Source organism: Diadema antillarum, unplaced genomic scaffold (genome assembly GCF_040938485.1).
Source record: "Diadema antillarum isolate AM-2024a unplaced genomic scaffold, OU_Dant_1.0 scf00000013, whole genome shotgun sequence".
NCBI lineage: Eukaryota > Metazoa > Echinodermata > Echinoidea > Diadematoida > Diadematidae > Diadema > Diadema antillarum.
Genome location: NW_027270902.1, coordinates 14,654 through 39,304, shown reverse-complemented (window position 1 = coordinate 39,304; position 24,651 = coordinate 14,654). Strand labels below are relative to the sequence as shown.

The 24,651-nt window shown below is 38.5% G+C and overlaps 1 protein-coding gene across 1 annotated transcript in view; it reads right to left on the bottom strand.

The window, feature by feature from the left end:
• Positions 1–24,651, bottom strand: part of LOC139721321 (calmodulin-binding transcription activator 1-like) — a gene marked incomplete at its 5' end in the record, with an annotated part of 108,045 nt that overhangs the window by 72,184 nt on the left and 11,210 nt on the right. The window contains one exon of the mRNA XM_071632644.1: positions 3,181–3,248. Coding sequence (XP_071488745.1) covers positions 3,181–3,248 — 68 coding nt within the window. The remainder of the gene's footprint in view (positions 1–3,180; positions 3,249–24,651) is intronic.

Sequence of the window (24,651 nt, the reverse complement as noted above, 5' to 3'; positions counted from 1 at the left end):
GAGATCCGATTATTGCTACAATTATTTACTGCTAGTAATGATAATACTTCATGTGACTTATAATACACAAAATGCAGTCGAAAAAGGTAATCATGAAATCTGTCACCTTTCGGCAAGCAGTTGAAACCACACTTTGCTACATTGTTTGTGATCATGTGGGAACCCCCCCCCCCCCAAAAAAAAAAAAATAAATAAAAAAAATAAAACAATTGATGGTTATCTTAATGGCTTATCACCTTGCTGTCAATGTGTCAGAAAGGAAATTAAAAAAAATGAATATAAACACCTACATTTGTAAATCTTGATATCATATCATGCCCTTCCGAGCATCACGGACATGATATCAATGATATCGAAGGTGATCGCGCATGAAAAGGGGAATGGCAATGACAGTGACCATGGATGACCACGATGGTTTTATGACTGATCGCAATAATGAGAATTCAGAATGCAACTACAACATCAAGGATTGGAATGACAAAGACAATGATACCGGTAAAGGTAATACTTTTGATCACAGAATGGAAGCAATATTGGTTGAGGCTATATACCATTTCTTTGCCCATGAGAACACTGACTAGATCCTGAAGCCTTACTGCACTGTTTATCTTCAATCAGCAAAGTACTTATATCCGCTACTTCTTCACATTCTTGACACACTGCATTGCAAAAGACAAGAAATTTCAATGTGTCACGTCACAAGCTGCTTTGAAGCGTTAATGTCGTATTATATCCTGGGCACTAAAGCGTGAAATGACCCTTCCGCTCTGGGCTTTGTGATGCTCTTGACGTCTTCATAAGGCAAAATTGACTCGTTCGTGAGGATCGACTCGCTTGGATCTATCTCAAGCATCTTCTTGCCCAATTCCCCGATGCTCCTCGCCAGCACTTTAAATGGCCGCGGCAATTTTCCAATCATGGCGTATGGTTTCCGAGCCACTGCATAGCGAAGATCGTCGAGATTAGCGCACCACTTTGCTAGCCAAGTGTGTACAGGTGTATGTGTGTGCGTGTGTGTGTCTGTGTGTGTGCATGTTTGAGTAAAATGCAAGTGGATCAAATCATGCATGGAAATGAGAAATGCGGTATTTAGCACACTGTTTTGGAATAACTTCCATGTCCATTATTGTACAGAAAACACCCCAGCCACAAACAAAGTATACATCTTGTCCGATAATGATGAAATTTAACGCATACAAGGTATTCTTATTTTCAATCCCCAGTTTTCCAACCAATTAATCATGTAGATGAGGGGGGAAAATGGGGAAATTAAGAAAATATGTCTTTTTCCCATGTAGTCAATATCATGCATCACGTAGATAGATGAGCATCATGCACATATCCCATAAATGCTTTCTGGTTTCATGGAATACTTGAGATCACAGGTGCAACAACCCATCATTATCGACGATCATTATCCTTCCGGTATTTAGGCAAATAGGACGTCAAAGACTAATTTAAGAAAAAAGGGAGGTATATAATGAGCGTACCGTAGTAACATGAGTGAAGCACAGGTCTACGTCTGATATCTATGCTTTAGTGGCTTCAAGGTGAATTGATGTTTTAGATAGATAGATAGATAGACAGGTAGTTAGACAGATAGGTGTATATGTATATGAAAATGTAGATATATAGGTATAGATATAAACATTGTATTCGCTCCGCGTATTGGTAGTACTAGAAATAGTAATAATGTCACAATTGAGGAATGCATTAAATGCCAATTGCCTTGATTTTAATTGAATTAAATTAAATTGAATTAAATTAAATTGAATTCAATTCAATTGCCTTAAATTAAAATCAAGGCAATTGGCCTTTAATGCATTCCTCTATTGTGACATTATTATTACTATTTCTAGATATAGATATAGACATAGATATAGATATAGATATAGATATAGATATAGATATAGATATAGATGTAGATGTAGATATGGATATAGATATAGATATAGATATAGATATAGATATAGATATAGATATAGATATAGATATAGATATAGATATAGATATAGATATAGATATAGATATAGATATAGATATAGATATAGATATAGATATAGATATAGATATAGATATAGACATAGACATATAGATACATACATATATTACATTGACTATGCCTCTCTTAGATCTGAATTCTATCTTGGTGATATATACAATGTGTATATATCAATTACAAGTCACATTCTTACAGTTGGGAGAGAAAGGAGAGGAAAAGTGAGCAGTGTTATGATCTCATAAGCTTGAAGTAGATGATCTCTCTCGCCAGGACTAACCTTTGATCTAAACACACCGAAATACTCTCAGGGACTCACCACTGCTTTCTCTCATGTAAATTATCAACTTTCACTTCTAATACTTTCAAACAAACACAGCCGAAGTACGGAAGTAAACGAGGGGATCTACGAAAGCACGCAATTTCTCAATTTCTCAACATCCTTTTCTTTGTTGTCTTCTTGCATCTTTCACTGTACCGGTATACCCTAGCTTGCTTTCCATCTTCCCCCCCCCCCCCCCCCCCATTACCCCTCTCTCTCTCTCTCTCTCTCTCTTTGCCCCATTTCTTGAGGGAATGTACAGATATGCAGGGCTGCACACTAAACCCATTTGTTTTACTGGTCCAGCCTGTCTGTAGTCAGTAGGCTACCAGTTCTTCAATTTTTTACTGTTTCATTGCTGAAGAAGTTACTACTCCAACAGTGATTTTTACTGGTCCTGGACCATCGGACCAGTGCTAGTGTGCAGCGTTGGATATGGACCACTTTGGGGGGCATCGTTAATATCACTGGCCAGCCTGAGGGATTTCAACTCCAAGGTTCATAGCATGGAATTGAGATCCCAAAGGCAAAATGATATCAACAATGCCCCAAATGAAAGCAATCTATGGTATAATCATTTTCTATACTGAATAGAATTAACATAAATTAATATATATTAATAATGATACTATTTGCAATGAATATCGTATATATTACTGTATATTACTGTATCATTATTGATATTATCATCATTTTTATGATGATGATGATACAACTAACAACAATGATGTGACAACAATCATGACAATAATTGCTGCTGCTGCTACTACTACTACTACTACTTCTGCTACAACCACTTTCATTATTGTCATCATTTTCATTGTCATGAGCCTTGTTGATATAGTGTGTTGTATCTCACCTTATCTTGACGGTAGATGAGAGCCATTGTGAGTGGTTGTCAAACTGAGTCAACCAGGAAGCAAGCTCCTGAAAAGAATAACGTGGAAAAGAACACATAAAACTTTGGAGTTGTATGACAGAGAGAATATCATAACTTTAATACACACACACATACACATAAAATACTGTATAGGCCCAATATTTAGCGAGGTTTTTATTTTCGCGAATTTCGCAAGTCAGGTGCGATTCACGAAATTAAAGACACGTGAATATATTGACTCTGTTCCCAATATGGATGTGATGTACGCGTGTACATTTCTCCGTTCAGTACAGGACTCCACGATCGCGAATTTAACCACTCGCGAAATCGTTAGGAATTCCCGATTCGCGAAAATTTAGACTCGCTAAATATATGGTGTATACAGTACTTTAAATGCAACATCATGGAAAGATATTTCACCATATATATTCGTATACTTTTTTTAGTCAATCTGCCTGTTATATTGATATCATAAAATGCAAAAATCCATTACTCCTCATCAATACTTGTCTGCATCTCACACGGTACAAGTCTCCCGATGTTAATATCACATAAAGGAAAGATGCTAAATGTCTTAGTTTCCTTTTGCTGTGCTTGGCGTGTGTGTGTGTGTGTGTGACTTTTTTTGCCTTTTGTAAGGGTAGAATATAATCCCATTATGATTATATGAAACAAAAACTCATGACTTCACAATCAACCCAGGCAGGTCATATTACAAAATGCAGTCGCGCTTTCACAAGAGCGGGGGCAGCAGCATTGTGAAACTGCAATCGTTCTGCATTTATTGAAATATGGGCTAAATATGCCCTGTTGTTTCATCGTCGAATTCATGTATGCCATAGGATTCACATCCTCGTGCTCCTCTCTTCATATCTCATCAGCACACTTCCTTGCAGTTTTGTTCTCACTGGGTGCGTTCACACTGGAATTTTCATGGTATTAACTACCAATGTACATGTAGCTTGTTGTCACTGTTCTCACTGGAGAAATACCACAGAAATAGATACCTTGCTATTTCAATTGGTACTGTTCTCATTCAAGAAATACAGCAGTATTTCTGGCCCGAAAGTCCATCTCTTTGAGGTATAGCACTGCAAATACGCATACTAGGAGAAGACAGGGAATGTGTCGGGTCATGCAAGTATGGGGTACTGTAAAAGTGGATATTTTCACACGAGTAATTGTCTGTGCTCGGCTGGATAAGACAAGTTTTGCGTGTTTTTAATTCCATGGAATCGAGACATCAACTACTGGAACATATTGCAAGCAAAAATATTTGCATACTTTTGTCTTTGCCCTATTTTCTGGTTGTGCAAAATGCACGAAAATTTCAATTACGTGAAAACTTCCACTTTTACAGTATTTTATGACAGGATTTATATTCTATGTCCCATACATGATACATGCATACCACAGTCTTTTGCAGGGTATAATTTGCATTCACATTACAATTTTTGTATCAGGTGAAATACGGTATTTCTCTGTAATTGTGATGCTCAGAGTATTCCAGAGTTCTTCCTCGAACTCACAGCTACAGGCCTTTATACACTACATTTGTATGAATATGCATGAGTCCTACATTCTAATGCACGGACCCAGCCACCATGTCACTCTGATGACGCTGCAGGTCTTGTTAAAGCTGAGAAACCTGCATTTATGCAAAAAAGCTTTTCTCTTCATTAAAACAAAATGATAAGCTATTGACACCCTGTTCAAATATAATAGCCTAGAATCATTTTGAGTTTCTTTATGTTCTTAATGTTGAATGTCAGTAAGATGATTTTAATTGATGTATGTACTGTTAAACCAGACACATTCAAGAATTAGAGGCAACAGCATTTTTAGCTGCATGAAACTTTCGCAAATTGTCACTGGCATTCAATACAGTGTGTAGACAGCAACTTGCTCGTTCACTTTACTTTCTGCAATTTTGACTGCACAACTTTAAAGCCGATTTCCCCAGAAGGGTGTTTATCTGGTAGCCAGCTTTCTATCTGCTCCTGTCACAGTTTCTGGAGGTAAAGTGGGAAAAACACATTTAACAAGGAAGTGTAGAGTCTGGAGCATCTAAAAATACCACAGTCGAGAAATCAATATTTCATGGTGCCTGGTTACACAAGTACACAGTGATGGTCCCCACTGTACATGAATATGCATGATTCATATGAGGCCTTATTTTTCAAAACTGGAGTGCAGAACGCCATGCATAGTGCCAGCTGCAGAAACAACAATTTGTGTGCCCTGGTGGAAAGAGAACCTGGGGTAGACGATTTTACCAAATACTGTACCAAGTGCACAATGTCAATGCTAGGATATGTCTTGGATTATATCAGATCACTTCCATGAACTAAGAGATAAACATTGATGATAAAAAATGAGAAAAATGAAGACTGATTCCAAGCAAAAATACTGAAATGATTTGTATCCTTCTGATTGTACTGCTACATTTAATTTCTTAGTGTGCGCTTGTTGGGTTTACACCAAAAAATTGTACAAACAAAAGTGGCTTAAAATGCAGCATGAATACTTAAAAAGTTATTGCTCCCTACAAAAGAAAATCATGTTTCTACAAGAGCTGGATAATACAGTCAAGTATCAATACCAAATTAAAGAAAACAATTACAGAAAAACATGAATCTCACTTTATTTCTGTTTTGCCCATGTATACATGGAAATGGGTGACACTTAATTTGGGAGTTTAAACTGCATCATCGCAAGAATAATATTTAGTGTAATATTAGCCAGAACTCTTCTGCACAAAGAACACCAGCCAGAATGGGAGGTATCAAATTTAAGCCCTGGCTAAGATTGCCCAAGTATATGATATTCTGTGCAAGAATAGCAAGCACTCATTCTCAGTTGAAGTTATTGATGCCTTTTTTAAGAGATGGCATTTGGAGTAAAAACAGCAGGCGCCAATTTTCAGCCCAGTGTGTTGAGCTTCAAAATAAAAAGAACACTTTACCTCTGATTTCACGCATTCACTTTTTAATGCCTACAAAGGCCTAAAAAAGGTCTACAAACTGTCTAAAAGATGTATGCGGTAAGGTTTTGTCACAGCAAACACCATGTCACATATACTGACAAATAGTCTTTAAGGACTCCACTCGACATGTGTCATCTGAGCACTGTAATCAGCCCATCTTGCTTTGAGACCCCTCTCCTCACCCAAATGATGATGGTCTTTTGGAAATGAGGATCAGAGCCTTGCGATAGCCCAATGCCTTCTCCATCGGGCAAAATTCTGCGCATGTTTTGGCGTACCAGTGGTGGGAGCAGCCACTCATCCTAAATTGCAATTCTGGTCTAACTCTAGAGCATAAATCTCTGTGAAGTTATCCTGGCTTGATACCAATTCAAAGATGAACAAACACGGCTGGGTGTCTTGACTCCTTCCTATGGAGATTAATCACTGTCATCAATGTGCAGGCAGATTGTAACTCACCTCACACGGGATCCCTGTGTTACAGATTTCGTGACAATCAGCATTATCAACTGAGCGGTGACAAACTTTAAAGGCAAGCAGAGCACCAAACGGAGGTGGCTTTAACTGAAAGCAGCATCAAACACATGCACAAACACACAAATGCACACGTATCCTATGAGTCAAACTTCACAGCGACATAACACTCAATATCCCTTTGATGTGATGACTGCAATGCTCACAAATACTATGCCACTGAACTTAATATTTTTTTCTTTTTAGTTATGCATATATCAGAGTATAGCCATCAAAACATATTGTCCAAATTATGATCTCTTTACTGCCTAGAAATATTACATCCATCATTTGACAAATCTGAGCCTAAAAAAAGGTCAATTTACAGCAAAGTTGATCATTTGATCTTGACAGTCAATCCTAACTTCACCAGACTGATGTCTACATTACAATAGTAAATTGACCTGTTTTAAATTACTATTGCACCTCAATTGACTGACCATCATCAAAATGTTAATCTGGATGGTGTAAACGACAGAATTCCAAAATTTGACCTTAACTTTCAGCTTTAGAGCATCTGTTATACATTGTAATTATTTTCAGGACTTGACTTCATAACATTCTTTCAAAAGTGTTTATACTCATTGTCTGGGATGTAGATTCTGATCCTTGGTAGCAACTTGTGCCTTTCCACAGTATTACAGGCTTGATCATTCCCTTTAAAGAAAAAATAAAAGGAAAAAAGCCTCATCAAGGTTAGCATGATTCCAAAATTTGTATAGGTACTGAATCAAACACTTCACTGTTCTCATGAATATGGTTTTCCACATGAATCTACCACTGGTCAAAATCCCCTCGTTGTGTGCATTCTGTTGCACGTGCACAAGGGATTTCTTCACCAAACACTGTACAAATTTGAAACTTAAACTCCTTCATACTGTGGAAAGAACATGTAATTAGAGCAACAGGGCTTATACGCAGTTCAAATTGTTCACACTTGAGGGTTGTCCACCATAGACAAATCACATTACATTCGCACTCTATGACCATGGAGGGTTTTACGACACCCTGCACACACTTGGTGTGTGTCGCACGCGAATTAGCAGGGTTGCTGCATTCCGCGTACCGAGAGTTCACAAGCAATGGAGGGCAGGGGAGGTCTCGCGTGCAGCTGTGCCCCGGCCGAACGTCACCCAGGGGCCAAATTAGTTACCTCTTGATAACGCCTCGGCAGTCAACCCTCCCTCACACACACACACACACACACACACACACACACACATACAAGTGTACGGACAGCCAGCTGTTGAATATGCTGCTGATGCTGCCGAGGCATTCTTTCCAGTGATACAACCATTCCGTCTGTCAAATCAATCATTTGGGCTACTGCATCTTGTGTTTCCTGTGTCTTCACTTTTGAAAGACAGAACTGATACGTGCTCACTTCTTAAAAGTGAAACAGGAAAGAGAAGGAATTTTTTTAAAATCACTTTTGGAAGCTCTGAGGCACTTGCTGGCATGCATTAGTTTTCACGGCGAGAAAAAACAAAAAGCATTATAAATTTGTCTATGAGCCACTCAAACTATGCATACCATCTTCTGATGTAACACAAACCAACATGGAATGGCAAATAAACCCCTAAGAGCAAAATCTTTTCCTTCAATGATGCCAGAAATTAAATACTTTAATGATTTTAATGGCGGGGTACTAATGGGGGTGAGTTATCTTCTTCACCCTGTTAGGAGTCATCTGGGCAATCAGCGAAGCGGTATAAAATGCCGCACTCTAAATGGTACTAAAATGGCTCAGATTGTACATTCCATCATGGCATGGCTTCATCTGGCATGTAATGGTGCGTATAACTGGGGAGGGCGGGCTGATTAGCACACCGCCAGCGTTTTCCCTTTCTTTCTTCAATGCACGCCATTAAGTCCCTTAATGAATCGACGGCTCCCAAGATACATTACTTCGGCAAACTTAATGACACAAAAGGAAAGACAGCAGCAGAAGATTGTGCATTAAATTTGATTTTGTAGCACCAACTTTGTGGAACAAGTTACCTTTTCAATTCGGAATTCAACATTGTGTCACAAATGTACACACTAGTAGTTATGTACACGTACATGTATGATGTACTGTATGCCGGGCTGTTTTAATGTGTATGTACACAGGTGGACCAGATTAATGGAGAACATTCTATGTGGTATAGATATAGTACATACAGGCTGACCAGATCAGTGGAGAATTTTCTAGGTGGTATACAATGTAACTACACAGTACATGCATGTAAGAGGAAATACATTATAACTCACTCAATTTAGAATGAGTTCACCCTTTCCAGAATTTTCTGGGAAGTGCTTACATATTTGGCTGAGTGAGGCACTGTCCCTGTAGCCCAATGTGATTGGTAGTTATTCTTGGTAATGATGTTTTGTACATAGTTAGGCAGTGAGTCATCCAGGTTTCCTGGAACTTGGACTGGCTAGTAGGTTGGAGAGAGTTATAGAATGTGCTAGAAGGGGGTGAATGGATAGTATATAAGCCAGAGAAATTCTGCAGTAGGCAGAGTACCCAACACCTCTGCTCTGAGAGTTACGTCACTTCTGGCTCTGAAGCGACTTGTTATAGTCACTCCTGTGTTACCTGCTGACCTGTTATGTTTGTGGAGATAAGGCCTGGGAGACATTTTGCCTGCAGATGATTAATTTGCCTACATTGGAGAGAGACTCCATTTTTATGTCAATGGACATTGCTACGGCAAAGCTGTGGTGAGCTGGATTCTTAGCTGAACGTTATTAAGTGAATCATCATTCAACGCATCAACTGGACGTGGTCGTCACAACGTTTGGACTCTGCACGTTTCGCCGTGGACATATATCGTGGATTTTACCCCGGATCTATACCGTGGACTATCGTAACCTGCGCCTCTGGAGTTACGTCAGAGGAATCATTCATCGGTGCGTCAAGGATCATTCGTCTGTGCATCGAACATCGTATTTGGACACTTTCAAAGGATTATTTAATACGTGTAAGTGATTCCACTATCGATTTATAACTGTTTCTATTGATCATTGTTGTATTGATGTGACGCCGATTACCAGTCTGTACCCACAATATCACTGTTAATAAACCGCCTGAACATCAGTTGATTGTTTTTTTTTTTGTGCGATCATTCTCGGAGTGATTTTGGTCGTAACAATTGTTGTATCAAATGTCTAACCATAGAGCTAGCTAGACACACAAAATGACTGGGCAATAAAAGTGTGCATGGATCTATTTTTACACAAAAGCTTACCACAAGCATGCATTTGGTATTGTTATGCAAAATTATGCAAACTTATGCAAACGAATATTTGATTGTACTGAATGCCCAGCAGATACTACAATACATGAGTATTCAAACAACTGTCTGGGCACATGTATTTGATTTGAATCATATTCATGTATTTGATTTGAATCATATTCACATATTTGATGGAGAGTCTACCCCAGGGCTGCAAACATTCACCCATTAGAATCATGAAGATTCCAAGGAGGAACAAGGGAGAAACTTGTGAGTTACATGCATCTCAATGAACCCAAATAAAGCCCGGATTCATGGAGATTTTTATATATTCCTGTAATATATTCTGCTATCCATACATGAAGAGATATCTCATGTTCTCCAGGAGCCTCCTGGGAGCCATCAGGGAGACTTGCCAGCTCTCCTACCCTACAGCAACAGAAGTTTGTTTGGAACACGGACAGTGATACAGTGGGTAACAAATCAGAAATGAGACTCGAACAGAGTTTGATGAATGACACAAAAGATGTGACTCGCTCACGTTTCACTATAACGTCAAAAGCGCTATCTGTGAGGAATGTTAACGCAGCTGTCTTGACTACATGACTGTAATGGTTCTTGAAAAGAATTTTTATGTTAACTCTGCACACAACAAGTCATATGTAATGGGAGTACAGTGTTTTGTTTAACATATTAGTTCACTGCATTTCATTGTACTTCTAATACCATGTGAGAATTGATTGCTAGATACCACAAGATCACAATTATCCTGAATAGAATGTTTAATGGGACAAGTGCTAAAAGTTAGTGAGGTTCCATATTGACAAAGACTATGGATGAATACTGTTCAATCAATTTTCAATACCCATTTTTTTGACAGAAACATCAATATCATGTTGCATACTCAGACCATCGCCACATACAGTGTACTATATCAGCAGGGAAGATGGGAAGATGAAGTGCTTTGAAATTTGGATGAATGCTCCAAGATGATCCGACCAAAATGCAAAGCGAATAAACCCAGCCAAGTAAAGTGTGAAGATGCATCTCAGAGTTTAAAGGGAACTCTGCAGCCTTAGTCACATACACAGTTGTGCAATTATAATCACACAATTAACCTGAAGTAAATGTGTGTTAAAGACTGACCAATGGAGCATGCAATTAAAGGACCAAAAGCAACAACTGTGCATTCTCTTGGTTCGTTTGTTTTTGGTTGGTTCTACCTGCCTGCAGAGGCATGGATTGACATATCTTCCACTATGTCTACATCTACCATAGATTAACAAGAGTTTGAGGGTTATGTTTGTTTTAGTCAAAATACCTCACATGATTTTGAATGCCTGTTTGAGCAAAAAAACCACAACCAAACAAAAAGGTCAAAATCTGCATTCTACATGCCCACCCCAGAGGTACAAGATACTCTCAATACGTGAACAGTGTGTATACACTTCACAATAGCTTGAACTAGGGCAATGCATATTGCATGTAACACAGAACCTAAAAATAATACTTATTGATAATGCCAGAGCTACTTTTCTCGTGTATTTAATGGGTAACATACGAACAGAATGTTTTAATATTTTGTCACAATGCTTCCAATGTACAAGGTTCTATTTTTGTAGGAAAACTAAAAGCGTAATTGAGTCTACAGCAGGAATTCTAAATTCATTAGAATTAGAAGTGGATAAGGCAGAGTCATAATAAAAAAAAAGAAAACCTAGAGATTGTTATTAGAGTAGAAGTTCATCTGTATTGGAAATTCAATTGAATTTGGTGTTAAACTTTGATCTCAATACAAGATATTTACCTCTGGAATTTTCAGCTGTCAACACTACAGCCTTCATTAGCCGAATGACCCAGAGGTAAATATCTTATATTGAGATCAATAGTTTAACACCAATTTTAGAGATTGTTATGTTTTATGATGTGATGAAACACTTCTCTCCCTTTCTTAAATGCGGAATGAGAATGACTTACATACCCTTCATTTCCAATTTTACTCCTTTCTTTGTTTTCATTTAGAACACTTAAAAAGTTCCACATGAAGACAAAGCCACAACAACAACATCAGAAAAACAGAAATATCCCAATGTCTAGTATTGAATTCAACTAAAGAGATGTTTGGCAAAACCACAAACCATGTGTATATCTCTTTGAATGTTGATTCTTCCACCTATAGTGTTCATAATATAATATGTGTACTGGTGCAGCAATTGTTTTTCCTTTCGCTTTCACCACAGGAAAATTCTCGCGCGGCCAAGTCCATCACTAGTGGGCGGTCTGCGAGATGATTACACTAATGTTGGCAGGCGTAGACAAGAAACACAAAGAGATAAAATCAACAGCTTTGTCATCTGCGAGAGGAAAAGGGGAGAAAGAGAAACAAAGCAAGGGAAGGGATATAAACAGAGAGACAGATAAAAAAGAGGGAGATACATAGTGAGAGATGTGATAGAGATGGGAATAGAGGTAGAAAGATATAGATGCATAGCAAGAGGTGCAATAGAGAGAAGATGTATGGGAAATAAGAGAAATATATAGCAAGAAATGTGATAGAGAGAAATATACAGGGAATAAGAGAAATATATAGCAAGAAATATAATAGAGAGATATAGAGAAAGAAAGACAGAGGAAGGTACATATCAAGAGATATGATACAAACAGAGAGAATGATAAAAGCAGATACATACTATAGCAAGAGATGTGATAGAGAAAGAGAAAAATAGATAGATAGAGGGAGGTACATAGCAAGAGATGTGATAGAGACAGAGAAAAATAGATAGAGGGAGGTACATAGCAAGAGATGTGATAGAGACAGAAAAAAAATAGATAGATAGAGGGAGGTACATAGCAAGAGATGTGATAGAGACAGAAAAAAAAATAGATAGATAGAGGGAGGTACATAGCAAGATATGTGATAGAGAAAGAGAAAAATAGATAGAGGGAGGTATATAGCAAGAGATGTAATAGAGAAAGAGAAAAATATATAGAGGGAGGTACATAGCAAGAGATGTGATAGAGACAGAACAAAAATAGATAGATAGAGGGAGGTACATAGCAAGAGATGTGATAGAGACAGAAAAAAAATAGATAGATAGAGGGAGGTACATAGCAAGAGATGTGATAGAGAAAGAGAAAATATAGAGAGGGAGGTATATAGCAAGAGATGTGATAGAGAAAGATAGAAAATATATAGAGGGAGGTACATAGCAAGATATGTGATATATATAGAGAAAAATAGGTAGAGAGAAGCACATAGCAAGAGATGTGATAGAGAAAGAGAAAACATATAGAGGGAGGTACATAGCAAGATATGTGATATAGAGAGAGAAAAATAGGTAGAGAGAGGCACATAGCAAGAGATGTGATAGAGAAAGAGAAAACATATAGAGGGAGGTACATAGCAAGATATGTGATATAGAGAGAGAAAAATAGGTAGAGAGAGGCACATAGCAAGAGATGTGATAGAGAAAGAGAAAACATATAGAGGGAGGTACATATCAAGATATGTGATAGAGAAAGAGAAAAATAGATAGAGAGAGGGAGGTACATAGCAAGAGATGTGAAAGAGAAATGGAGGGAGAAACATAGTAAGAGATATGATAGAGACACAGATAGAAAGATAGAGCGAGATATAACATGGCAAGAGATGTAGTAAAGAGAAAAAGATAGAGAGGCAGAGAAAAGGAGAGAAAGATAGATCAAGAGGGAGAGATGGAGGAAAGGAAGGAAAGAACGAACAAGGTATAGGTAGAGATAGAAGGACAGACAGACACAAAGGGAAAATAACAAAAGGAGACAGATACAGGACGAGACAGAGTGAGACAAGGTAAAACAAAGTAAAGAAACAGACAGATTAAGACAAAGGGGGAAGAGGGGAGAGAGAGAGTAGTCTCCACACTAGCTGAGTATGACAGTCCACTGTTTTTCCCCCTTCTCTTGCGGGCGCCAGTCCGACCGCTGGGCCCGGCCCCCCTGGCTCTCGCTCTGTTTGTGTTTCACACACATCGGAGAAGCATAGAGCGAGACTCCACACTCTAAGGAGATATGCCAGGCATGGCCAGTATGCATATCACATTCCTCGGGTCTGGCCATACTGCTGCCAGGACCGCTGCCAAAGCGTTTCCACAAAAGTGAGAGTGCGGAAAAGAGGGAGAGGGAGAGGAACAGAGGTGGAGGGACAGACAGAGAAGAACGAATACAGATGGGAGAAAACGCATACATGAGAGGTCCCTGGCCTACTCGTTATTGACAATATTCAAAAACTTCTCGGATGAAACAATAACCTCCCTTGCACTTGGAATTAATCTTCACACTCTAAACTCTATTGGTTAGGGGTACAGTGCCAGTAATTCTCCTCTGCCATTTTCAATTTTACTAGCAACATGTTCAGTTGATATAAGATAGTATCAATATCTGTAGAGAAAAAGATAATGACATACAATGGTACAATTAATTAAGATCTTGAGCACACACTCACACACTTATATCACTGTTGGGGTGACAGAACCTCATATATCAAAAATGTCAATTGTTCACAAGAGCGAAAAAACATGATAGCCAAAGCACTTTAGGAATGGGATCACGTTTCCTTTGACATACCATGGTCCCTTCATTTTGGGGGTAAGACAGCTAGGATTTGGACAGGACATCACTTAACTGATTATCTGACAATTCAATTTACAAAATTGATTTTCACCAAAATTTGAGATACATGGTCTTGTCACCCCAGCAACAAACACAGGGCTGCCAAAATTCTGACATTGAAATTAGAGAGATTTCTCAGAGCAACCAGAGATATATTTTTGTGTGAAATGTATCTCAACAGACAAGATCTTTTAATAATAATCTTTTTTCCCAATAAGAAAGGTTCTTAAACATTCTTTTGTCAGAAGATAAAGATTTTTTTTTTTTTCAGGGAGCCCCCTGCAGAATCTTGGAAACCTGAAAGCTCTGATTAATGTATATCTTCAGTCTTCTGTAGCAAGCTTTTAGTCCAAAAATTCTAACTATCAAACATATTTGCATCGATCTTAAGTTTACTTCCCAAATGACATCATGCCAAAAGAAAAACCATTAACAGATACAATAGGCTTGACGGAATCTATAATGGCAAAGTCACTTTAGTAAACACACTTAAAGTTTCTCGTACAAATGTGCACCTTTGAACGTAGTGAAACATGTCCACAAGGTGTACGGGGGTACAGGTAATTACTAAGTCTTTCTCCAGCATTCCCTTTCTTCTAAAAGCCTTGTGTATGTGGTTTGTTTGTTTGTTTATTTGTTTGTTTGTTTGTTGTTGTTTTTTGGGGGGATGGGGTGTTTAACATTTGCCAGCACTGGATGTGCTATAAGACTGAAAAGAAATCTTTGGTAAAAATTTGTTATTCATTAACAGACACATTTGACTCATATGTGTAAGCTTGTGAGTCTCATATACACACACAGACACAAAATTAGCACACACACAAACATGTGACAATGTAACATGCTGAAACCTTCGTAGATCACCCTGCAGAACACGTAACAACAAATTGTCTGCATCAGTTCCCTCTCGTTCTTCGGCTGATCTCAACAATCCAGAGCTGGTGATGTGACGCCTCTAAAAACAGATCAGCACTTTTGATATTGTGTCGTGTCTGGGTCCGGATGCAATTATCAATGATAAAAGTTTGCCATGACAATAATGACAGGAAGATTCTGGGGGGGGGGGGGGGAGAAACATCTCAGAAAAAAGCAGCCTTTCATGCAAGACAGTGAAAGACCTGTTGTCTACAGCCTTTCAGCTCAGGTAATTTATTGCGTGACAAATGAAGATCGCAGCATGAATAAAAGAGAAAAACAATTGGGTGGGGGAACGGGCATATCAACAGAACAGCCTTCCTTTCATTTAAGCCCATTCCATGTCTGCGTATATAATCATCGTAGGCAAGTTTTCACAAACAAGCAGCGGAATAGGAGAGAGAGAGAGAGAAAGGAGATGGAGGCTTGCCCGAGGCACTGTCATTGGAATGCAACATCACGCATGAGTCTGTTATTGCACCTGTATGTGAACGAGACAATCTTAAGCTTGTGGTTCGCTCGCTGCGCAGCCACCCACCACTTTCACACTCGCACAAAGCATACATGCAGCGACAGAAACAGCAGTCTTCATCTTCCATGTCTGCAGAGCATAAAGGACCTCCCCCCCCCCCTTTAATTGATTATGACAAGAGACAAGGTCCAAATATGCAAGTACACAGAGCAACATGCTCTCATAAAATATCAAGGCAAACAAACTCTGTGTCTTATCTCAACAAGTTACCAATCTCCACCTTCTACTGACATTCTTGGGCAGTGGTGGAATATTTGTTTTTTCTTCATCCTGTCCAGACATATTTTCTGACTGCCGATCAGATAACTATCATCAAGCTGCAATAAGTACACAGACTATTAAATTGATGAAAAAAATCCACATCCCTATTATTCCACTTTCAAAACTTTGAAATCCCCATTCCTAATGCTTAGCGATGTCTTTCCATTACTACAATCTCCACCCTTCATACTGACATTTACAGACAAACTTCACATCTAAGAGAGATTATTCTTGATGGGATGAAACTGTGCCAAGCTGATGAACAAACAATGTTATGCCCCGTTCTACCGATCAGGAATTCTGCTCCTCCAGACTTCAATCCAAGCCTGTCATCGGGGTCCCCCGGTTAGACTGGGAAATACTGGACTGCCGCAGCTCAACAAGATCTCGTTCGGTGCTCCGCTTCGGGCAGTCCACAGCACGGCGACCATCCGTGTAGGAGCCTCCTCATTTGGAGAGGGGGGAGGGGGAAAAACAATTTCCATTTCAATCATGATGCAACCACAACTCTATGAGACCGCATCACCTTGATCTAATGCATATTCCAGCTGCCGCCAGGACATGGAGGAACTCTTCTATAGTTCATGACTACCAGGAATTTCTCTGCCCCCTCGGGCACAAAGTACAGGCAAACCTTCTCTGTATTATACCTGTGGCAAAGTAATGTTAATTCATGAGATAGCCAACCCCCTCCCTCCCCACTTTCTTTCACAATGTACATAATGCATCTACTCATCAACAATATGTGGGGCTGTGATGTTGTCCCTCTAACAAGCTTGGGGAGCATACTTCACTTTAAAAAAAAAAAAAAAGTCATATGGACTAGCAAGGGTTGTTCATTCAATCACCAGAATTTGGATAAGTCTCTAATTTCTGTTCTTCTTTTCCATTTTTCTGGTATTCTGCTATCATTTTTGTTGTTGCTGTTGTTGTTGATTTGCTATCAAGGTGGTGAGGAGGCTTTCCATAAGAATAGAAAATATCAACAGAAACAGCGATGTCAACTAATAACTTGGGATCCTGCCTCCTCCCTTTTTGTATTTTGTTGTTCTTTAACCCACTGAAGACAAGTCCGAGAATACTCAAGCAGGTGTCTATGGGAAATGTGCGTTATAGCCAAATCAGTCCGTCCTCAATGGATTAAGCTGGCAACCTTGTAATTTGAACTCTGTACTATGTGCCCAGGTACTCGGCTATAACTTGCCAAGCTTTCTCAATCAGCCTTCAGTTAATCCCTCCAACCTAGACCTAATTGTACAGGTAAGCTAGCAAGCTCATTCAGGTGCATTGATGTTCCCTCTAGAGTCTAACAGGAAGGCCATGGTGATGCAATAGGGATTAGAAGGGGATTAGGTAATCCCTATTCATTGGAACTTAGTTTCCATACATCAGCGCCAATCGGAGCATGAAGCGTTCTAGTGGACATGTCAATCAGCAAACATAGTGTGCTAAAAGTTAATGTTTGATACCCTGTCATCACATTAATTGTAGCATGTTTTCACAACCTTACCACTTCAAACTGCTTTTTCAGAGCATCAACAAAGGTACAGAAAGGACTGAATTTCTCTACATATATCAAGCACTCGATAAACTTGAGGTACAATTTTGACTAGACGGTATACTGCCTTTGTATTGAGCTACCCTGAAAAAAGTCAGACAATACCACTACGTTCACATCTACAGCGGATCAGATGCTTGTTGCCATGGAAACAGATGAAGACCCACTGCATAGGAGCATCTCAGCAATGATCCCTCCACTCTCTGAATGATTGTTGTTGAACAAAAAGAAAGGACTCCCATTTGAAGATTGACGATGTGAAATGACATTGCTTTCAAGACAACAAGCAACAACAATTTTCAATTAATATTAATCTGTCAATCATTATGATGTATGTGTGGCATCACAATGAACCAGCCTAGTTCTCATCAATTTGATGCAACCAATAACTCAACCTAGAATGCGACCCCTTCCATCAGGCTATCGAGAGCTACGTTGTGAAGTCCATAAATAGGGACAATGGATTTCTACAAGACTCCCATGATACATCAAGCTCGAATTGCACAGGGCAGCCACTTACAGGACAAGTTCACCTTACTTAATACGTGTGTGAATTGAGTGCATACAGCAAAATTAGTAGAAACCATCTCTGACAGTTTGAGGAATATTAGACAATCCATTCAGAAGTTACGAATTTTTGAAGTTTAAGTGCCACCATAGCTGGATGAGAGGACTATTTGTACTACAGTTTGTGATGTCACATGCATAGAATGATATAAAGAAAATACAAAGAAAATTCCACAATTTTTTTTTAAAGTACACATTCCCTCCACTTGTTACTGATGTCTGTTAAGGGTAATATCATTCCCCCTGCAGCTCTCTGAAACAGGCAGATCAAGTGCTCTTTTATCATGCGAGAAAAGTTAAACGCGTTAAACAAACAAATGATTAAAGAGAATTTTACACAAAAATACAATTAAGCACACCCAGAGAAGCAAGCCTAGGCTATGATGTACAGTATCCATGCAACAACTGGGCGCCGATTCTCTTGCTGAAGCTTGATTTGCTATCTCATCAATGTTTCAAAGCATCTGCCACGTGTCCTTGGTCGCAGCTCATCTACTTCAACCCGGAACCGCTTCAAGCTCCACTGGAGCATTACTTGGGACTGGGCTATTAAACAACAACAGCAACAATGTTCATTTTCTAAATGAAAATAAAACAAAACTTCACACATACCACGATCCAGGGCAGGACAGAGATACAAATTGGTGGTAATTTCAAAACAAAATTGATGTCATTGATTATGATTTACTAACATGTATATAATAGCACACAGCTCTACAAATATACCTCAACAACAGCATAGCACAGTTTCCATTGCTTTCTGATATTTTGGAGGCAAATTCTTGTACTAATTCCTCTCAAACTTGAGAATACTATCATTGTATCAAAAACTATATGACAGATTGGTAAATGAGCGTACAAGGTTGATTCATTTTTGATATTCTGAGTTGCACAGCTCTAAAATGTCCAACAAAAACAAATGACTTTACATCTTTCCTACAATTCCAAACAAATGATGCCCTACAAACTGAGATTGAAGTTGGATGAATTCATACTTAGTTTGTTTAATAGACAGATATCATATGAACACAAAGAAACAGAGGGCACAATATGCACAGACTACACGTGTAATCTGTGCAAGTTCTATCAAAAAGCCTCATCAATTATCTGACCTGTGTAAGGACTGCATGCATAATTTACTAACACCCATTACAAGCTCTACAATCTTTCATGTGTGTATCACTCTGGGCAACACCACTACCTACACTGTACCTCTCTCAATGTAGTACAAGCAGTATTAATCCTTTGTGTGCTTTTGGGTGCTGATTGATACAGAAATCCCATACAATTGTACACACTGTCCTCAGTCCCTGGCATAGAAAAGGTTAAAAGGATTAAACTGGTAGAGAATTTATATATATTTTGTTCTCTCTCTCTTTCTTTGTGCTTTTAAATCAGGTCCCTGTGTAGGCTGCTCACTGTTGAGGGAAACAGTAACATTTTCTTGCAAGGCTTTTAATCTATCTTCAAAATGACATGAAAAAAAAAAAAGAGGCAACATGCTGAGACGGAATGGATAAATTAGTAAAGAAAGCTACATGAAAAATATTTCAACGATCAAAATATTGCAGCAAGAAAAATATTCATTTAAAAGACAAAAGCTCAACTGTACTTTCCTTTCAATCTGATGATGTCAATGATAGTGATTGAGGCATCCTATACCTCTCACCAGCTTTTTAACTTTGAATGTTTAGATATCCAAACATTATCAAACTCTTGGGAAACATGTTTGACAGATTCTCTCAAAGTTAATCATATTACCAACATCATTCAGGCATTGTGAAAACAAACAAACCCAGTCAAGGCATGCTTAAGCCAGAGAACAGAGCGTAACAAAGCTCCCACAATAAACCATTACTGCAAAATAAGACACAAAGTGCACAGTCCAGGTAACTCTGTAATATGCGACCTTTAAGGCATAACAGGGACTAGAAAAAAAAAATTGAAGTGGGCGTTGTCAATTTTGGCTGGGAAGAAACACAATAGAGGGTTCATTTTTCTTCCATAAATGTCACATTATGCTCATGAAGGCAATGATTTGACAGCTAAATTGATGAGGCTGTTCATTTAAATCACAATAACCCAATACTGTCAACAGAGTATCATGGACAGCATTGCCAATTAAACTCCCGAGGGCCGGTGCTTCCATGTACACTACTGACATCCTCTGAAGTAGTGTCGCCAGTGGTAATGACGAAAGGTATGTCCACGTGCAAACTTTTACCATCGAAGACAGCCGCCTCTGATGAGAGCTACCATCTATGAAAGGTTTAAATGGCTCCTTGAATATGAGCTCATTCATATGGTACTTATCATCAGTTCTAAATCTCTAGTTTCTTTCTTTTTTCTTTTCTTTTTTTTGGCAGGGGGGGAGGGGTAGCAATGAGCCAGAAGTATGGCAGAATGCAAGCAAATTTCTCCAGCGATTCCTCAGATCGATACAAAGTCATGTTCTCGCATACAAGAAAATACGGCAAGATGATGTAATGCACACGCACAAAATCTGCGAGGAATTTTCATTCACATTTTTTTTTTCTCATTGACAATCTTGAGAGGCATGTGATACCTGCCAGAATAAATTCACTCATGTCTTATATGCACTCACATGGATAACAGACTACACAGGAATTGATGATTTAAAAGAAAGAAAAGAAAAGAAAAAGAAAGAACACAAAATTATCCAACTCTCATGTTTATTTGATGTACACAACTAGAAAAAAAAAATTAACAAGTAAGTACCAACAACTTCAATCAAATCACACAAAAAATAGATAAGACGTTGAATTTTTGTGTGGTTTCATATGGTTTATCAGGATAATGATACTGGTCATATTTACACAAAAATGAAAATAAGATGAATTGATGACATCAAGGCATAACAAGTTTCTAATTTGCTTCCAGACGAATCTTCACAAACTTTTCTTTAAGACATGAATCCAGCAGCATTGAATAAAACAAGTTTGCCAAAGGCTGACTTTTCAAATGGAAGGGGGTTGTGATTGCTCAAATGCCAACAAAAGTAATTTTTCAATGTATTCACAGACAAAATATTGGGATATTTTGAGGCAAAAACATTATAACCTTATGTAATCTGCATACATATGGTTGCGATGGACATCAGTGTTTTGAGAAAAAATAACAATGTCACTGATATGACACTTTCAAATGACATAACTTTCTGTCTGTTTCAAATAGCCAAATGTACATGAAAGTTTCACTGATGCGTTTCTTCAACTACACTGTTCTAGATATAATAACGTCATTTCGGTAACGCAGCAGAGTTCTTCCCCTCCTCCCCCCCCCCCCCCCCCCCCGAGAGTGCTACCACCTTTAAAAGAAAAAAAATCAGCTTATACCTAGCTTCAAATGAAAATTCCATCCTGATACAATGTTACTTTGTATGAAAACAGAAAAATCAGAGAAGTAGATCATGGAAATAATGGAGTATAAAAATCAGACACACAGAAAAAGGTATAAACTGTTAAAGTTTTGATAGAGAGTGTTAAGGCAAATTGGCAACCACGTGACATAAACATTGAGCAGCTCTCCATTTGTTTTGGACACAAAATTTCACTCATCTTGATTTTTCTCAAACATTTGGGGAGACAGAACTTAAATGCTGAGGACATGGAAAAACATACAGTATTATTCTTTAAATCATATACCAACAATAGGTCTGAAGAAAAATCATTCTTGGAAGAAAATATTTCTTGGGAGAAAAATGAAAATTGGTGACTTTTTGTGTATAAACCAGATGGAAAACTGCTCAACACCTATGTTGCACAGAGCTGCCAATTTGCCCGGTTCTCTAAACTTTAACACTCCATAACTCTTGTTACGGAGCTTCAAGCAACGCAAGCATTCAAGCAACACATAACTCTTGTTTCTGCATCCAATTTTTTCCCCCCAAATTTTCTTTGATCTTTGTCTCTGATTTTCCTGTTTTCATATGAAGCAACATAATGTTAGCAGGATGAAGTTTCCCTTTAAAACATCTTCAAGACTGTTCCCGGTGACAGAGGAGCATCGAATTGAGATGGCAGGTCAGTCTACACTCTGATTGCAGAGCGGGTCCATTTGAGCGATTGGCGGGAGAGAGAGAGCCAGCGAGTCAAATTTGTGCGCCTGTCAGTTCTCTCCCGTCAGGTTCCATGTCTGATCCGCCGCGAGTTCCTGCGACGACAGATCAGCATGCAATGCGGGGGTAGCAGCCTCCCCGCGAGAGAGCATTACTGACAACAGGGTCATCCCGGGTGTGTATCATTTTTCTCGCCTCACACACAGGGCAGATTTTTGTTGGTGTCATTTTTGCTTTCATGGACTCATCATCGAGTACAGTATTGTATGCCTGGTGGAATTTGGGCTGATTACCAGTGCAAGTATTCAGAGCTCCATACTATGAAAAGAGTCATTTTGGCTCTGAAAAAAAATTGTAAGTTTGGCCCATGTAATTATAAAGCAATCTGTAACTAGGTTAAGTTGACCAATGCAGCTCAAATCAGTTTGCCATGAAAAGAGGAAATACCAGGGTAAACGGAGTCATGAAGTTGTACTCAAATAAAAGACAATTTTCCACTGAAACAAAGTTCTACTCGACCACAATTATGCAGCCACAATTTTAAATTGACACTTGATACAAATGTCAACACATGATGAACAAAAGGGGTGAAGTGATTACGCCATTTCAATTTGCCACCTATGGGAAGTCAGTTAGAAGTAATTCCTTCTCCCACCACAACCAATTGCAACAGTTTACCATGTGAACCGCAGATTTTGCCATCAAAGTACTTTGCGAATGGGGACTCAGAGACAATTTCACAAGCGGTTGACTCTGTGATTGAGAACTACACAGGAAATGAATGAGAAATGCTGATTACCTCTTTCTTTTTTTTTTAAAAAGGAAATAAAGCAAAATTACAGACTCCCCATCTAAAGAGATGAAAAACTTTGCATTTTGTGCTGCAGGAGGCAATATTTTGGCATTGACTCACACACAGTTTTGATAATAAAACCTTCTAAACAGTACAACTCGTCGTAATCGGTATGACATAATATCCAGACTAGGCAAGATCAAGTGATCAAGACTGGTTAAAAAACATTGTGCGTGTGTGTGTTAAAACAGTCAGGTGTGATTATACGCCTGGTCATAATCTCAATCATTATCGACACCAAAAGGGTTTACTTCTTTTTTCTTCTTTTTTGCTGGTGTTGGTACCTCTGTTTGTTTACAAGCCCATATGAACATTGGTTGTTCGCAATTTTGAAAAAAGTTGTGAGTACATTTAGAAAAATAAAAATTGCAGGGAAGGTTGGAATACAGTTGTACTCTCTAAAAAAAATCGAGTGAAAATTTTCACTCTAAAAAGAGTGAATACAAAAAAGAGTGAATTTCGAGTGAAATTGGAGTGAATTTTGAGTGAAAATGCTCATTTTCACTCATTTTGGAGTGACGTCAGGGATCACTCGAAGATTTTGGAGTGATCCCTGACGTCACTCCAAAATGAGTGAAAATGAACATTTTCACTCAAAATTCACTCCAAGTTCACTTGAAATTCACTCTTTTTTGTAGTCACTCTTTAAAGAGTTAATATTTTCACTCGATTTTTTTTTAGAGAGTAGGTCCGGGTTAATGGAACTGGCATTAAACTAAAATGTATCTTAAAGTTTAATAGCTTGACAATCCTACTCACAAAGAGTGCTATAGTTTATTGAATGCGCACATATTAAAAATAAGGACAACCGCTTGCAAAGCATCATAGTTTGCTGGCCCATGTGCATGCATTTTACAACAAGTTTGCTGTTAGGCCTGACCCCTGTGAGCCGTTGAATTACTTGCCGTAAATTAACACCCACCCACAGATGATAGGCATGCCTGAAATGGGGGTCATTACATGCAATACATTGCATTCACAGATTATTTCATCGAGTGCAGCGTGTTGCTGATAGTTAATTAAGATTCAGATCAATGATGATAAGCACTGTGTGAACGTGACTCGTAGTGAGGAGCTAACTTGCCCATATTCTCAATGAGAGCGTGATTGGGTAAATATGGCTAATGTACCTCCTCCAAGAATGCCCAGAATTCTTGGTTTGACAAAAAATGAATAAAAATAGAGCAACATCATAACAAGTTCTACAGTACCACAACTCTGATTTGGATATTGGAAATACTATGGTTTGGGTATAACACTGGAACAGTTGAATTTATTAGGTTTGCGAAAAAATTTGCTACTATACAATGTAGTTG